Source organism: Osmerus eperlanus, chromosome 26, assembly GCF_963692335.1.
Source record: "Osmerus eperlanus chromosome 26, fOsmEpe2.1, whole genome shotgun sequence".
Classification (NCBI taxonomy): domain Eukaryota; kingdom Metazoa; phylum Chordata; class Actinopteri; order Osmeriformes; family Osmeridae; genus Osmerus; species Osmerus eperlanus.
In genome coordinates, this window is record NC_085043.1 from 8,040,406 (window position 1) to 8,058,603 (window position 18,198).

Below are 18,198 nucleotides of genomic sequence, written 5' to 3' on the forward strand. Positions count from 1 at the left end.
TTTTGGCTGTGGTGACTTCAGTACTTAAGTAATTATCTAAACTGTATTTTTAAGAATTTTATACAATATTTACATGCAATACGATATGAGCAGATTTTGTTTTGCCAACCTTTCTTTTTATTTTTTAGAATTCTTATTTAATTGTTTTTATTTGTATTGGCATGTTTTGTCACTATACATACTGAAACATGCCAGTTGAAGCTGTTCTGTTCTGGAGAAGTTTCCTGAATGTTGTGTTGTGTGTCCTGGTCATGGCTGTTTAGGCTGTACGAGCAACATTGAACACGTGTTTCATGTATGAGCTAATCATGTTGATACCATCCAGTATAAGTACTGTACATCTATGAGAGTGAGAGGCATGCCCCACGCCCGCTCTCTCAAGTCTCCCAATCTCAGATCTCAACCTCCAATGCTTTATCAGGGAGACGAGAGAGAGAGAGGATTACAAGGATTCCCAGGAGATACCTAGTGGAGATTCAAGCCTGGTTTTGGATTGGAAACAGCAAACTTATCACACGAGAACACGTTTCTCTGTTGATGCGTTTTAGTCTTGTTATATCTTGAGTGTTTTATTTGAACTCAAAAGTACAAGGCGGTGTTCGAGTGGTCTGCACTCTGTAAGGCATGGAGACAAAAACCAGGCCCAGGCTCCAACCTCCATCCAGCCTCAGTGCTTTGATCTCCCTGGATGACAGAGTAGAACATGGCCGCCCCGTGGCACCATGTTAGGGGATGGACGAAGGCATTTCAATTCAAGCTATATTATATATAACTGTATGATGAGCAAAAGGTAGACTATCTGCTGTGTGGATTTTAACAGGACAACAAAAAGTGGACCGGCTAAACCCCAGCAGTAAATGGTCACTCGCAAACTCTCGGTTCCTTCTCCAGATGCTGAGAGGAATGTGTGGGCGGGGCTTGTTATTTGGGAGGGAGGGAGGGTTGGGGGGGATTCTTGTATCAGTGGTTGTCAAATGTGTCTGTGACAGGGGGAGGCTGTATTTATCAAGGGGATGTCAGGGGGGAGGGAGGGGGAGGCTGGGGGTGAGTTGTGTTTCTGTTTATGTGGCTGAACGCTGTGGTGAGCCAGGTGGCAGAACAAGGCGATTTGGTATCTTAAACTTGGCATGCTGTGCCACTATGTGGCCATACGGCGCAAGTTGGAACAAGGACAATTTTACTTTGTTTTTATTTGGAAATCATATTATTAATAAAGTCATTGAGTACTGTCTATTACCTAGCACCTGTCATTTCATTGGTAAAGTTTATTTTATATATATATATATATTTTTTAAATCAAATGTTTTTGTTTTTCTTGTGTGTGTAATATGTAGGTAATTCAGAAGTCAACAAGTCACATGGATAGTAGGGAAAGGAACCAACTAAGCTTCAACTAAATGCTTTCTAGTATATTCTATTCTGGCTGTTTCCCAAATGCAAGATTGTTTGCCTTGTTCAATGACATTGTCTTCATGTACGTATTGCTAATGCACAGAAATATTTCACCGCATTTTATATTTTAATTACATGTCATTTTGTTTTTATGAATGGACCAGACCTCTCTTATTGGAGCATATAACTTTAATTTCTTCAGTCACATACACACTGAGAACATTCGGTTAAACTTAGAACTCCAGTTAAAAATAACCCCGCTCATCAACATTTCTCCAGCGACAATCACATTTGTTTGCTTTCTTCCACCCAGATACCAAAGACAAAAGGCTTTCCCATCTCTGCGTTTAGGTTCAGGTATAACCAGTATTGTGTCTTCAGCAGTCAACAGACGCGATCAGAACCCATGAACGATGGCTCTTTCAGATCGTAAAAAGGAGATACAGGTTTGTCCACCGCTCAAAGTCCTCGGGAAAGGTGGGACTTGCAGGGTCGCTGCGATCTTCCTCGTTGCCGGAAACAGACACTCATTGCATCGACGGCATGGTAGCCTGACATCTTGTTGTTTTTAGCGGCTAAACACGTTCGTAAAGCTGCACAGGACACACACTGACTTCACCGTCATTTCCTTAACAGCTGAGTTTTGGATACATGTAAAGCATTCAAGGTACATACACACATTGTTACATATCTCGGTACGTTGGCTAGTTTATTTACAACACACTCCTCCAAAACAACTTTGGTCAGACAGTTGCACAGGAGCTTTCTGGATGTGGCATTTACAAGACGATAGATACAATAAGCCTGTGTACTACAACAAACTGCCTGTTTTTAAATTAAATACGATTGTTTTTATTTCTTCAAGCCAATTCAAGTATATCATTGCCTTCGTAGACAAGAACAGATGGACTCAAAGAAAAAGGCCTTCAGGTAAATATAAATCCTCTCCTTCAAGATGGCAATGTAGACACCAAACGTGCTTATGTCGGGCTATATTTTCAGTCGCAAACTAATAAATTCACGACGATCGATCTAATGGAGTCTGAACAAAACGCAACATCCGGTGACACCTTCCATAATAAAGCCCGGGGAAATAGTGGCGGATGTAGGCAGAAACATATTTACAGTATTTAACAAGGAGCACAGCAATTCCACGCATTGAATCTTTATAAAACACTCCAAACAGAACTAGGCAACTGGGTAGGGTGCACAGTCACACACACAGAATACACACTGTATGTCTTATTGGTTACAGTTGTATAACAGTGGCATTTAAATATGGCTTCAAATACATCGTTCACAGCTTTGCAACAACGACAACAAAAAGTGATTTGGATGCTCTCAGAAGAGTAGAGTACCTTTATCTACCTTTGGTCACCCTAGCAGGCGTCTTTGCAGATCTGACTCTAGATCTGGACAGAGAGGATTCAACACAATGACAGACTGGACTCACTTTTTCATCAAGACCATGCAACCAGATTAACGCAGAGCAAAACAACATTAAATAGGACCAGTGCTACGGTTCCGTTATTCATCCCTGACCCGAGTCAAGCCCTTCTGGCCGTCTATGCCCTGAAACACAATGGCTCACACCCTATTCCCCACACCTAGATTTGACCCGATTAACAGCTTTTTTTTTGGCATAAATGAAAACAATAAATAAATGGTGTTTGTTTTTAAACACGACCCCAAATAACTCGCGTCGTGCAGACTTTCTGGATTCCAAGCCACGAATCCCAGTTCGACCTCGACGGGTTCGAACGATACAAACTGTCCTTCATCTATTGGATTATCGCTCTTCATGACGATAATACAAATAAATAGTCAGCTTATCAACGCCCCTATCAAATCATAACAATATTTGACATAACTTATTTGGGATATTCCTTCCTTTCTTTCCGTACGCCACGCCCACCCAAGACGCTGAGCAGCAAAGCTACAACAACTTTTGACACAGGAGATTCACTGCAGCACACAGACTGTATGGATGTTTTTCATGGGAAAGAAAGAGAGTGTGTGTGTGTGTGTGTGAGAGGGTAAGTGAGGGAGACTTGTGTCTGCTGCTGTGTGGTGTTGCTCTACTTGGGGGCAAGGGGATTGTCGGGGGTGCTGGGGGTCACCACGTCTCTGTAGAAGTTCTCGATCTGCTCCTTGTACATCTTCATCACCACCGGCCTCTTCAGCTTCATGGTGGGGCCTGAGGAGACAGAAGCCAATCAAAACCCTGCCGTGGGTTCCTGGGGACACTGTGGTGAGTGTGTTCTATAGACTAGCCACCTCCTCCTCTTCCCTTCCTCCACCTTCTCCCCACAGGCCTCCCTGTCTATTCCTCCTCCCCGGCTCCTGCCCTCCGCCTTTTTATCCTCCTCTCCCTCCTCTCCCTCCTCCCTCTCCCCCTTCCTCACCCAGCTCTCCCCCGGGGATGGAGAAGTCCTGCTCCAGGACGATCCACTTCTGGACGCGCTGGGCGTTGGAGGCGGCTGCCTCGTTGACGCGGGTGACGCCCTCCTGGATGGCGGCGTGGACGAGGCGGTCGCGGCCGCCCGCCACGTCGGAGACGCGCGTGGCGTCGCTGCCCAGCCGCCGGCACAGCTCCACCGCCTCGGGCGTCAGCTGGTCCTCCGGGGCGCCCGTCTCCGCGTTCACCTGGCACTGAGGGGGGGGGGGGGGGGGGGGCGAGCGAGAGCATGGGAGACAAAACTCAGCACGCGCTCGTGTCCAGAGAGGCTTGAAAATGGCACGCGGTGGTAAGTACGCTAGCTAAGCAGCGGGTTTTATGTCATTTGGAAATGGGACTGGGGATGGGTGGAGCGTTCGACTGGTCGATCGAGACATCGCTTTAGATAGAAATGTCTGCTATGTGAGACATTTCTGCTATGTGAGACTCCACTACTGCCTCAGTTGGCATTGGCTGGCGTCACACTTCTGAAAGGAGGGACAGCTTTCCCCCCCCATAAACAGAACCCGGCAGTTTCCCAAACTGTCCACCAGAGGGCACAAAGACCTCTGCATTGGTACCGCCACAATCTCCACCATCTCATTTTTGCCTGCATGAATGATCAGCCTGGCAAGCTCCCAATCTGTATCCTTCAGCCAGAACACAATAAACTGTGATAAGATGTTTACATGAAAACCACTCCAATATCAAAGATCATCTGCATGGCCTGACACGGTTCTGATTATGCTAGGCAACACAACTCCCCAAATCAGACTCAAAGTCCGTCATGGCGACCAGTTACACAGCGCTTCACCAAGGACCTTTATTGCCTCCGGTATGTGAAATCGTTGTGTAAACCTTCTCTGTTTATATAATTGTACAACAACCCCTGTGTAAATGATTGTATAACCTCTTGTGTGTAACCAGACAGCTGATCAGGGGCTCGTCTGGGGCCCAGACCCTGGGGGTCATTGTGACCCGGGCCTGGGGCCTGGGCTCAGCCAGGCAGGACTCACTCTAGCACGCTCTGGGGCTCTAGTCTAGCATCTTTAGCATTGCTAGTCCGTGCAGCAATAACACAGTGATCTGTTGCGATGACACAGTGACCCGTCGTTACGACCAAGCAGCCGCGGGCGTTACCTTGACGGTGAGCAGCATGGCCAGGAACTTCCTCTTGTCTCCGATGAGCATGGCGTTACTGACGAGCGGCAGCACGTCCTTCACCGCGTCCTCGATGGGCACGGGGGGAATGTTCTCTCCTCCGGCCGTGATGATCAGCTCTGGAGCGCGCACACACACACACACACACACACAAATTAATAACTGATACATCAAACAGCACCTATGCAAAGTATCCAAGCTGTGCCTCATCTTGCCCCCCTCCCCCCCCCCAGGCAGAGAGCATTCTGGGTACCTTTGATGCGCCCGGTGATGAACAGGAAGCCGTCCTGGTCGTGCTTGCCCAGGTCTCCCGAGTGCAGCCAGCCCTCGTCGTCCAGGGCCTCGGCCGTCTTGTCGGCCATGTTGAGGTAGCCCATGAACACATGGCGCCCCCAGAAGCAGATCTCCCCGTTGCCCTCGGCGTCGGGACGGTGGATCCTGGACTCGCAGCCCGAGATCTCCTTCCCGCAGCTGGCGGGGGGGGGGAGACGCGCTCACGTCAAATCATCACGACACGCCCCCGGGGCACCGGCGCCAAACGTTTAGGACGTCTTGTTAGCGTGGCTAACAAACCCAGCGGATTATACGTCGTTCTTAGGGTAGAGATAGATGGAGGAGTTCTCCCATGGGTGTCCGGAGGGAGGGGTGAGGTGGTGGGGGGTGTGTGTGTGTGTGTGTACCTGGTGAGGTGGGGTGTGTGTGTGTACCTGGTGAGGTGGGGTGTGTGTGTGTGTACCTGGTGAGGTGGGGTGTGTGTGTGTGTGTACCTGGTGAGGTGGGGTGTGTGTGTGTGTGTACCTGGTGAGGTGGGGTGTGTGTGTGTACCTGGTGAGGTGGGGTGTGTGTGTGTGTACCTGGTGAGGTGGGGTGTGTGTGTGTGTGTACCTGGTGAGGTGGGGTGTGTGTGTGTGTGTACCTGGTGAGGTGGGGTGTGTGTGTGTACCTGGTGAGGTGGGGTGTGTGTGTGTACCTGGTGAGGCGGAAGGCGTCGTGCAGGGAGATGGTGTGAGGGCCCGTGCTCTCGCTCATGCCGTACAGCTCGTACAGAGGGATGTCCAGGCTCAGGAAGAACTCCAGCGTGTCCTTGGTGATGGGCGCCGCACCCGTGTAGCACTTGTGGCAGCGGTCCAGGCCCAGAGCCTTGCGGACCTTCCGGAACACCAGCTTCTTGGCCAGGAGGTAGTTGAGGGGCGGGCGAGCCACCGCGCCGTTCCTGAGGGGAGGGGGGGAGGGGAAATTACATTTACATCGATCCAAAAGGAACTTAAGGTTCGACAAGAGGCAGTAGGACAATGTTCCAGTGTTTGGTGCTGAGCAGCGGCTTGGCTCAGAGCAGGACACACGCTCGGGGGGGAGACACGCTCGGGGGGGGGGGGGGGGGGGGGGGAGAGACACGCTCAGGGGAGACACGCTCAGGGGACACACACGTACTGGTTCATCTTGCTCAGGTTGGTTTGCAGGCCCACGTCCTTGGCCCACACTGCCACCCTGCGGCGCACCGTGGACGACTTGGCCCCGATGGACTTCATCTTCTCCTGCATCTTCTCCCACACGCGGGGCACCCCCATGAAGGCTGTGGGCCGCACCTCCTTCAGCGTGTTCACCAGGGAGCCCTGACCACCAACGACACACGGAACGTGAGTGTGTGTGAGAGAGAGAGACAGAGAGAGAGAAAGAGACATAGAGACAGAGAGAGAGAGAGAGACATAGAGAGAGAGAGAGACATAGAGACAGAGAGAGAGACATAGAGAGAGAGAGAGACATAGAGACAGAGAGAGAGAGAGAGACATAGAGAGAGAGAGAGACATAGAGACAGAGAGAGAGACATAGAGACAGAGAGAGAGAGAGAGACATAGAGAGAGAGAGAGACATAGAGAGAGAGAGAGACATAGAGACAGAGAGAGAGAGAGAGACATAGAGAGAGAGAGGGCCTCTTACCTTCAGGGCGTCGGGCTGGGCGAAGTACGTGGCCCCTCCGATCCTCATGGTGACCCAGATGTCCACCATCTGGGCGGCGATGTGGCTGAGGGGCAGGTAGCTCACCACCACCTCCTGGGACTGGGTGGCCTCGGCCAGGCGCACGTGACGCCCGGTGGCCAACGCCGTCCACGTCAGCTGTGGAGAGAGAGACACAGTGAGAGAGACAGGGAGAGAGGGAGAGAGAGACACAGAGAGAGAGTGACAGAGAAATACAGGGAAGAGAAATTGAAAGAGAGAGAGAAAGTGGTTAGGATAGGGTTGTCACTAATACTCGGTCAGGCCCAACGTGTGTGTGAGTGGTGTGTGTGTGTGTGTGAGTGGTGTGTGTGTGAGAATGTGTGTGTGTGTGAAGCCCCGCTCACATTGTCGTGACTGAGCATCACTCCTTTGGGCTGGCCGGTGGTCCCTGACGTGTAGATGAGCGTGCAGCACTGCGTGGGCCTCTGGGTAGCGATGACGTCATCCAGCTGGCCTTCCGGAACCTCCCGGCCCAGCTCCATGAACTCCGCCCACTGCGGAACACAGAACCCCCGGGTCAACACGTGGAGAACCGACGCTCCGTTTCCCACCCCGGGGAACCGAAGACACGAGCAGGGTTCTCGCCAGGGAAACCGTCGACAAGCTCACCGTGTATAGATTTGGTCTCTTCTCCTTGAGTGCATCTTTATATTGGATAATAGCTTTCAAGTGTGGCAGCTTGTCTTGCACCTGTGATAAATGACCAAGACGCGTGGTTAAGAACACCGGAGAATTGAAATCGATGAAAAAGCTCAGGGGCTCCCCCCCCACAGAACACTTGAATCCCCCCCCCCCCAGAACACTTGAATCTCCCCCCCGCTAGCAGAGCATCGAGGCACCCCGGAGACGGAGCGGGAGGGAAGGGCGGATGCTCGCAGTCCGGAGAGAGGCCTGCTCTCACCTGCAGGATCTTCTGCAGCTGCTTGTGGTTCTCCACCACGATGACGTTGGCCTTGCAGTTCTCCGCCACGTACTGGCACGCCTCGGACGAGTTGGTGGTGTAGATGCCCACCGCGAAGCCCCTGCAGGGAGAGAGGGAGAGAGGGACACAGAGAGAGAGTGTGAGAAAGAGAGGGAAACTCGTAGGGCCACATTAAATCACTCACACAACTGCTTTTGGCTTTTACTTGGCCCCTTAAGCGATGAAAGTGTCACGGCACTAAAAGCCTGCCACCAAAAGGTTTGTCCCCTCAGGTTTAAAGTTGGCTTTCACGATCGGCTTTTCAGTCAAATACACGCTCCAGCGAGAGAGATTCCTGGCGACAGGTTAAGCAACTCTTGTCGCCAACCATCCTTTCAATGCATTCTTATCGTCCTGCATCACCAGAGCTTTAGAGCAAGGTGCAGGGAGTCGGTTTGGATCGAAACAGAGTGCCGCCCCCCAGGGTTCATGCTGAGGTGGCTGGGTGAACAGGCAGCTGTGCCTCTGGTGAGGAATTGTTATCCACACACACCCCAAACACACACACACACACAGCAGCTGGGTCCCATCTAATCCATTGGTCGTGGAGTTTCTGCTCGAGGTTCTCATGGCGGTGTTTGAGAGAAACGGAGAGACTGGGATGTGCTCCAGCCTCTGACTGTGAGGCTGGGGGGCACTAGGACCCAGCCCCACGCAGGGGGGGGGGGGGATGAGCCGCTATCAGAGCTGCTGCTGTCATCCATCCATCATCCTGTTGTGATGTGCTCAGCCCACTCACAGCCTCGTATAGGAAGTCTGGGGTTACATCAACGCAGGTACGCGTGTGAACACCTCACACACATTGGAGAGCGGGGAACACTCTCAGAAAGGCAGGCTGCCAGGGTGTGTGTGTGACAGGAGCGAGGTCTCACCCGGCCAAGATGGCGGCAATGTCGGCGATGAACCACTCAGCGGAGTTGAAGCCCAGGATCCCGACGCCGTGGTAACGCTGCAGGCCCAGCTGTGGACAGGAAGCACAAGGCACGGGGGGGTCAAAAGGCACGCCGCAAACAGACCGCAGGGCTCCGTCACGGTGGAAAGTTCCGGCGAGCCAATAAAAACAATTTGAATACGAGTAGACCGTTGGAACAATAAAAACTCCTGACCCTTGATCCTCTGTACGGTCTATGCAAGCTTCGCTCTGGATAAAAGCGTCAAACAAATCGAATGTAAAATAGACTTTATTGTGGAAACTTATGGAAAATATGATATGGAAATTGTGAGTACTAAGGCGGGAGGTTGGAAGCGGGCGGACCAGATCCACCCACGTACAGCGACAGTCTTAGTCTGCAGACCAAGGCTCCCACCGCTGAGCCATAACCTCACCCTGCTTCCAACAGAACAGGCTGGACAGCAACACTGACACCCGACACCCTCTCCCTGGTGAGTCGACGGTCACCAGGCAGCCTGTCGGGTTCAGCGGTGTTTGTGTGCGGGGCGTGTGTGAGCATGCCCCGCACACACAGGGGTGTTTACAAAACACCCGTCTCCTGAGAGCCCCCCCCCCCCCCCGCCCCCCCGGCCCGTCGCCAGGGCTGGGTTTCTCTGTCAACGGGGTTGCCGGGCCGTCGCTCGAAGTCTCGTGGGATGGGCGATGCCTTCCGTACGCAGAGCAGGAGGTTAAGCACTGATCTGAGACGTCACTCACTAACGCTTAGCAACAATAAGACGTCTCATCACCAGGGGCTGTTGTGTTGTGGCCAGCACACAAATCATGTCAATTCAAAGCGATCTCAGCCAGTCCCCAGGACCCAGGCTCCAGTCCCCATGACCCAGACCCCTGGCCCTAGGCTCCAGTCCCCAGATCCTAGTCTCCAGACCCCAGGCTCCAGACCCCAGTCCCAAGGCTCCAGACCCCAGGCTCCAGACCCCAGTCCCAAGGCTCCACACCCCAGTCCCAAGGCTCCAGACCCCAGGCTCCAGACCCCAGTCCCAAGGCTCCACACCCCAGTCCCAAGGCTCCAGGCTCCACACCCCAGTCCCAAGGCTCCACACCCCAGTCCCAAGGCTCCAGACCCCAGTCCCCAGGCTCCAGATCCAAGGCTCCAGTCCCCAGGCTCCAGTCCCTAGTCCCCAGGCCCTAGTCCCCAGGCTCCAGTCCCTAGTCCCCAGGCTCCAGACCCCAGTCCCCTCACCTTCAGGAAGCTCTTGGCGGCGGCGCGGCAGGCCTGGTAGTACTCCCTGTAGCTCAGCGTCTTCATCTGCTCGCCGTCCTTCCAGCCCAGCGCCGTGTGCTCCCCGAAGCGCTCCACGGCCGCCTCGAACATCTGGTGGACGGTCACCGGGGGCTCGGCGGCCGTGCCGGCCTCCCCCATCCTCAGCCGCACCTCCCCGTCGCCCCGGCACGTCCACAGGCCCGGCCCCGCCCCTCCTCCTCCCGCCGCCGCCGCCAGCGACAGGGAGTCGGGACGCTGGGCGCTCGCTGAGCGGGACAAACACAACGTCAGGACTCTGCTACTTTTAGATGGGTAGGCAGGAAACAGGATGTGTGTGTGGACTGGAAGTGAGAGGTATTGGTGTGTGTGTGTGTATAAAAGGCTGAGGGGCAGGATATTTGGAAGGATGTTACACACACACACACACACACACACACTACTAATGACACTTCATGTCTGTATGTGTGGTTAGCCGTCTTGGTCGCTAAACAAATGGCGTGTTTTGCCCTCACCCCCCCCCCTCTTGTGTCATGGCCCAGAGCCGGCCGTGACAAAGGCTAACAATGTTTGTCTTTCAAAAGCCGTTAGGCAGGGTCATGGCGATAACAGCCACCCGACCAGCCAATGAGTGAACAGCACACCACAGTTATTAAGATAAGAGTCTATCGGTTGGCCCGCCACGGTCAATTAAAAACAGCAGGTCAATAGACGACAGTGCGGTCTGGGTGGGTGAGCCAGCGCATGCCCTGACCCCCGTTTCCATGGCGCTGGGAAGCAAGTCGCCTGCCGTAAATACCACAGCGGCGGTGGCCTGGGGGGAACTTTCTGGAAGGAAGGGAGAGTCAAAGAGGCCCTGCTGTAGACCCACCCGCGTCTTACCGGCAACGCTACGGAGCACATGGGCGGGGGGTGTTTGGGGGCCGAGGAAAACCTGAGCGGGCGGACGGTCACATGACAGGGCGCAGGGTCACCCCAGCGCAGCCTTATCACCTAGCAACCGCTCTGTGTTCACTTCATGGACATGGATTGAGCCACTTCCTTTAAAAAGGTCACAAGCGGAACTCGTGGTCTCCACTGTGGGAGGCTGTGTTCCTGGCAGGACTCCGACAGCCCAGGAACAGGAAGTCCCCCCCCCCCCCCCCCCCTGCTGGCCAAACAGGAAGTGTGCTAAGGTCACCGGTCCGATCTGTCTCCATGAAACTATCAACTGAGAAGTACATAAGCGCTTGTTACACACATATACGTGTGTAACAACACACGTATGTGCGCTTGTTACACACACACACTGTGTGTGTGTGTGTGTGAGCACAGTCTCACCTGACTGTGTGTGTGGGGCCTGCTCCCTGACGATGTCCGCAGGTTCGGCAACGTCCTGGCTGAGGTCCGCGGTCGGCTCCTCCCTCTCGCTGGCCGACTCCTCCTCTGAAGACTCACTGAGGAGACAAACACAGTCAGAGGACCCCCGGCTGTGCTGCTCGTTACCCTAACCTCTGAGAGAGAGACAGAGACAGAGAGAGAAGCCTTCTCCCTTGTGTTTGGATGTTACAAGCCCTAAGCTGATTTCTAGGGAACAGAAGCAGTACAGTACTGTGGGGTACAGTACTGTTGTGTACAGTAGGGTTTGGTTGCAGAGCGTACTTGGCAACCGAGTCCACGGTGACGTCGTCCAGGGAGGCGAGGCTGTGGCCGGTGCCACACGACTGCAGCAGGCCCACATCTTTGGGAGGGTCCATCGCCATGGCAGCAGACATGGCAGTGGGCTCACACACAGTCACTGTAGGAGAGACAGGACAAAGTCAGTCGTCAGTCCTCTCACACACACACACACACACACAAGGTCCCTACAGGCCTGCAGAGTGACTCGACTAAAACAGAAGCTCCACCCCCTCATCCCTTCCTGCCCTCGATGGCCCCGTCACCAACATGTGACAGACCGCCAGAGGTCAGCCCCCCCCCCCCCCAGCGTGTCACAGGACCAGACCCGGGGACGGGGAACCACAACACAGGCCCTCGACAACACACCAGGAGCTCAGGAAACAAGCTGATGTGCGCTGACGTTGTTTCTTCCTGAGTTTTGACAGTCATCGTCGCTCACGCCGTAAAGCAACAGGCACAGTGGGATTTCTACCCAGTCAGTGCAGCCCCATTATGGACGAGACCGGTCCCTTACCATTACACGTGTTCTGCCAAAACAAATGAACCATGTTTGTCGTATTTTTTCCCCCCTTAAATCAACAGAAATCCGAGTGAACTTTTGGTACTTATCGCGTTACGACACTCTTTTGGTGATAAAGAGCTTTTACCGACACGACCGCGGAGATTACGGGTGGATCAGCCCTCTCTGAACCTCCACATGACTCCACCAGACACACACACACACACACACATGACCTCCCAAAGCTGATTCTGATAAATGTTTTCCTCTTACCCAATCAGAGACTAGAGACACAGAGTCAGAGAGAGAGAGAGAGAGAGAGAGAGCAAGAGAGAGAGAGCAATACAGATAATCCGAGAGAGATTCAGAGAGAGAGGCTCTTTTCCAGTCATCTACACTCCACAGGAAACACGTCAGCTCTTTAGAACAATACTGCCCCCCCCCGCCCCGCCAGCACCTCCTGGACGCCCTACACCACAACCTTGGCCCCCGCAGCCCAAGCCCCCGGGCCGGGGTGGGCTGTTTATCCAACTACCCTGGCCGCTCTGAACACACATACCAGCCGCTCTCCAGGCCCATTGTGAAGGGACCTATCATAGTTAACCAGATGAGGACAATTGGGCAGGGGGCTTGAGGAAAGAAAACAGACCGCGTCGGGGTCAGCGAGCAGGGACAAAAATATTTCCATCGGCCAGGGCCACACCGTTCATCCCCACATGGTTGGTAGTTTACATCGCAGGAACGGGATTTTGTGAGAGAGAGTGAAAAAAAGGTTCAGAGGGAAATGTACAGAGGGTCAAAAAAAGGGGATTGTTCTGAAGCAGCATGATCAGCAGCAGAACGGCTAGGTTCTACCTCCCCAGTGTTGCTGGACGCCACACCTCAGTAAACGTCCACGCAGAGAGAGAGAGAGAGAGACAGCAGAGAGACAGCAGAGAGAGAGAGAGTGTAGAGACAGCATAGTGTAAAGCGATAGAGAGTGATGGCAGAGAGAGAGCAGAGAGAGACAGCAGAGAGAGAGAGAGTGTAGAGACAGCATAGAGTGTAAAGCGATAGAGAGTGATGGCAGAGAGAGAGCAGAGAGAGACAGAGAGGAGAGAGAGTGCAGAGACAGCAGACAGAGTGTAGAGCGAGAGAGAGAGAGCAGAGAGAGAGAGTGCAGCGAGATGGTGTGTGTGTGTGTGTGTTGGGGGGGGGGTAATCTCAGCCAAGAAGGCAGATGTCACCCCATGACCGCGACACTTCCAACACACACACACACCCCGGCTACAGTAGCAGCCATTCTCCTCCCCTCTCCTCCAAGCAACAGTGACAGCTGCAGGTTCCACACAGCGATCCACAGCCAGGGATCTGGTGGTGGGGGGAAGTTGTGGGAGCTGGGGGGAGGATGTCGTGGTTTCGGGGAGGGACGGGGACGGGGGGGTTGGTGTCTTGTGAGTGCTCCCTGGGGGCCGGAGGAGCGTCTGTTGAAAGGGCTCCAGACAGACCCTTTGTTACCCATTTGTGTCTGCCGAAAGAGGCGAGGAGGGAGGGGGGCCCAACACCCAGTCCCTGGAAGTTGGGAACCACAGCAATGGAGCTCTCCATCTGGAGATATTCCTGAGGGTGGGGGTTTGGTTGATCCCCCCAGCTGGAATCCACCCCACCCCTCTCTCTCCTGGTCGTAAAGAGCTGATGTCATGTGACCGGAGCAGGCAGTGATGAATCAGCCTGTATCCTAGCCCTGAATCATGCTCAGGCTACACATGAGAGGGACAACTATTCCTGCAAGGCACAACCGACCAATCAGCTGGAGCCGTCCAGGACACCGTCAATTTCACCCTTTGACACAATCCTATCCTAATCCTTTTCAGCCTTGGCTCGTTCTGTCTAGGTTTACATAATTTGATAAGATGACCAGACTTCCTTTCATTAGAACAGAACATCCAGGTGTCATAATAATAATAACAACAACACCAATAATGATAATAATAATTTCATCCAGGGATATGCAATCAATACCACTGAGCTGTGCCTCTACCCTGATAGCTCCTGACCATCTCCCCCCCACGCCTCCCTGCTCCCCCATGCCCAGGACAAACCCTGCAGATGGATTCTCCCTGGCCTGTGCTTACATCACAACAGCGACCGGGCCCAGCGCTCCTCGCAGACCCTGAGAGGATTATGTTGCTAGCAGCGTGACCTACAATCACAGCTGCCTCCTCGTTCCCCTTTCAAAAAAATAACAGTAACAGTTTTCTAATCCTGAATTGAGTAGTTTTGTTTTTGTTTTTTAAAAGACAAACCTACCGGCAACAAACGCTAGGCTGTGTCCTCACCAGACACTCTCTCAGGAGGAACCCAGGGCTTCCCTTAACAGACACACCCAGCTGGAGTACCACCCCCCCCTCCCCCCCCCAAAAACGTGAATGTCTGATGGAGAGAATGTAGCTCTGGTAGCATTCCTTTCTCCCTCTCTCCCGTCGACCCCCCTCTCTCTCTGGGAGCTGCCTCACACTCTCTATGGCTGCCTCAACCCCCGCGGACTCGATCGGGTTTCAATCCGCACGCCCCGCGGGCGGTTTCTGACGAGCCCCACTCATCCAGCTAGATTCTGGGCCTCAGTCTCCCTCCTTCCCCTCTCTTCCTGTTGAGGTCTGGTCGCTCCACCCAGACAGGCACAGCCCGGCACTACCACCAAGAGCTGGCCAGGGTGAGCCAGCAACCCACCCTTTCGTAGCAGGAGGGGGCTCGGCTGAATTGAAAGATGTGTGTGAAATGAGCCAAGGTAGTCAGGTGGCTGAGCGGTGAGGGAGTCGGGCTAGTAATCCGAAGGTTGCTAGTTCGATTCCCGGCCGTGCCAAATGACGTTGTGTCCTTGGGCAAGGCACTTCACCCTACTTGCCTCGGGGGGAATGTCCCTGTACTTACTGTAAGTCGCTCTGGATAAGAGCGTCTGCTAAATGACTAAATGTAAATGGTAGAAATCTGGTCCTTAACCCCATGTTGACTTCAGCATGACCTCAAATATAACGCAGTGCAGGAACATGCCCACGGCATTATCAATACAGAGCCACACCTCTAAATATCTCAATCTAAAACAAGCTGATTAAACCCCCAAAACAAGTACACATATATAAATAAAAGAATCATTCTAACCCTCAATGATGGCTTTTACACCTTTTACAAGTTGAGCTTAAGATGAACACACACACACAAATTGGTGTTGGAGCAAAATGCTCTGAATAATGAATGAGCCTTATTAAAAGAGAGTAACTCACAGTGCATCGTCTCCTCGTTTCAGCGTTACGTGCCGGTTTATAGTAAAGCTCCCGTGTCGAAAGCTGGGGGAATTCTGCCTGCCACTACAGTCAAAACAGCCTCCCTCTCCCACTCAAGTCTACAAGTGAGTAGAATATCATTCATTTTCAAACGACTCTGCTTGCCCCTCCCCTTAAAGCCCCACCCTGACACGCTGCCTTCATCCTGCTAGGCTCACTTCCCCATCCAGCCTCACGGCTCCTCTCATTGGCTGAAACGGCTCACACCACAGACCTCTTCCTCCCCTACATGGTCACGTCAGCCAAATGAGTGCAAGTGGGCGTGGACAATGCTGCTGGTGGAATATACTCTCCCTTGTCTCTTGGGATGATACTGAGGCCCCCCCCCCCCCCCCCCCACTACGCATCTCCTCCTCACACACACACACACACACACACACACACACACGCACACACACACACACACTGCAGATACCAAGGGGTTACTACAGGACAAGAAGTGCGCTGTGCTTCCATCTATCTGGTGAATGTGGAGTAACTGCAGCTGTGCTGGCCTGACTTTATGACTTTCCGACTTTCCACTGCAGGTTTTAACAGATCATGCAAATAGCAGGAGGATGTCCACATCCTGATGACTCAAATTTAAATTTAAAACTGACACAACTCAGTCTGGATTTTGGTGGCCATGTTGGAATTTTAAAAATTCATATTTGTTAAATTTATGGATACATTTGTACTTTGATGGATATTTGTTAGCCGATAAGGTGTTGTAAGTCTCCTTGTGGTTGTGTTAAAATGCTTTTCAAATGTTTCTTAAACACACTTTATTTTGTTTTTGAAACCACAGGGCTCTCCTGAAAAGTTTTGGTTTCAGTCGGAGTAGTCTGTGTCAAAATAACCTTAAATATGGAACACCTGGAAATATTCCTTGTTGTTAGTTCACCATTTATCTGTGCATAACGTCATAACATACACAGCCACTGTAGGGGTTAAACCAAACTGTGTCTTCAGATTCAGCACATACCCAGATCTCAAGCCCTAGTTCAGTTTCTGTCTCCAAGGTAGCTTGCCTGTCAAAAGCATTCCAGCAATTACTCACAAGACAATCACTATGCTTGATAGCCTATTCCTGTTTGTCTAGTTTGTTTAAAAGATGAAGACATGGCCTGATATACTTAGGAATCCAAAAGGAGGTCATTTATGTTGGGTAAAGTGTGGTAGATAAGAAGGTAGGCATTTTGCAAGCATTTTCAAACAGACTATCATCGCTTCTGGGTAAAGTTCATGCTCAACTACACAAAGAAGTCACTTAATATTAGTTGGAACATTTGGTTAGTTGTGTAACTGGCACCAAATCAAGATATTTTCCCAGGTTTTACTCTGAACACTTAACAGAGGCACAGAAAGGCACATTTTTCACTTTGCAGTCAAACTGAATAACCACCGAATATATTTTCAGCAAGATTAAATTATGGGGAAAAGTGGCTCAATTTATTTATTAAATTTCACGATTGTGTCTCCTGCTTTTAGCTACTCGGTGTTGTGGATCACAAGGAGAAATTCTGTTTACCAGTTGGGCTTGGAGAGGGGGGATCTTACAAAAAGGAACGAAAATAGGAGTAGGCTAGTTAAATAACTTAATGTACAAAACTATAACAAGATCAGCTTTAGCCAATTGATGAGAGTGGTGAGAACGTGGACGACCACTACATAACTGCATAGAGCCGGTCTCCCCATGCTACGTGTATACCTAGCTTGGCTCGGCTCCGGCTAGTTCTTTACGCGTGACAGACACCCACGCACGCACACACACCCCTCACATCACACCCTCAAAGCGTGCATCCGTGATAGTCTCTCATCCCTGAAGTTTAGCAATTGGAGAAAATACTGTAGGAAATGAAATATGGTACACCTTCACAGTTAACACCGGAGGCTAGTTATTTTTCCTGCGTTTTCAAAATTAGACTATAGTGCATTAAATGTGACAACGAACTTGTGGTGACGGACAGTCAAACAGCCATGCAAGTGACGATGTAACTGTAATGCAGGAGCCTAATCACCACACCCACACACCGTATTGCCACCATACCCAGTATACTGTATAATAAGGTCTGTCACAAAACAATATTACACGTGTGATGATGATATAGCAGAAATGACAGCAACAGCGCCGGGCTAGTTTTTCCATTTCTATACTTACGAAAGAGATTACTACAATGTACACATTAAAACATCACAGAAACTTATAACTTTGCTGGTTGGGTTAGCACCATTTCCTAACATTGTCCACATTTCCAATCTGATAACAAAACCTCATAAATACTAGCGTAGCGTGCTATATTTGGCCAGGATAAACTTAGCTAGGATAGTTTAGCATCGTTTTAGAGTTTAAGAGGTAGCTACTGTACTTACCGTACGAACAAAACCAGTTCCAAGTCAGAAAAAGTGAATCGCCAGATAGATGACGTGATAGACCCCAACTGAAGAGTTCACTTGCAGGTGCTGCCTTGAAGTAGTGGCGGGAGACAGCAGATCCACACGTCATTCGAGATATGATAATGATCTTAACTAGATTACAGATTTATAACTGTTACGTCAACAGAGGCCATATAAAAAATAAAAAATACGTTAAAACTCCAGACCTTTCTTTTTATATTATCGGTCACATGTATTATATC

General features: G+C 51.6%; 1 protein-coding gene across 2 annotated transcripts; it reads right to left on the reverse strand.

Moving 5' to 3' along the window:
• Nucleotides 1-1,538: 1,538 nt before the first annotated feature.
• On the reverse strand, nucleotides 1,539-18,080 carry acsbg2 (acyl-CoA synthetase bubblegum family member 2). 2 transcript variants are annotated; one of them, XM_062452713.1, is made up of 15 exons: nucleotides 17,933-18,080; nucleotides 11,744-11,879; nucleotides 11,423-11,538; nucleotides 10,085-10,371; nucleotides 8,822-8,910; nucleotides 7,890-8,010; nucleotides 7,598-7,678; nucleotides 7,333-7,482; nucleotides 6,929-7,105; nucleotides 6,422-6,603; nucleotides 5,961-6,203; nucleotides 5,244-5,461; nucleotides 4,970-5,109; nucleotides 3,798-4,044; nucleotides 1,539-3,589 (listed from the first exon to the last, which is right to left on the reverse strand). In XM_062452713.1, the coding sequence occupies exons 1-15, from the start codon at nucleotides 18,063-18,065 to the stop codon at nucleotides 3,471-3,473; spliced, it is 2,439 nt and encodes an 812-aa protein (XP_062308697.1). In that variant the 5' UTR covers nucleotides 18,066-18,080; the 3' UTR covers nucleotides 1,539-3,470. The 2 variants fall into 2 exon arrangements, with proteins under 2 accessions (XP_062308697.1, XP_062308698.1); XM_062452714.1 differs by lacking the exon at nucleotides 17,933-18,080 and adding an exon at nucleotides 15,521-15,677.
• Between the last annotated feature and the right edge of the window lie 118 nt (nucleotides 18,081-18,198).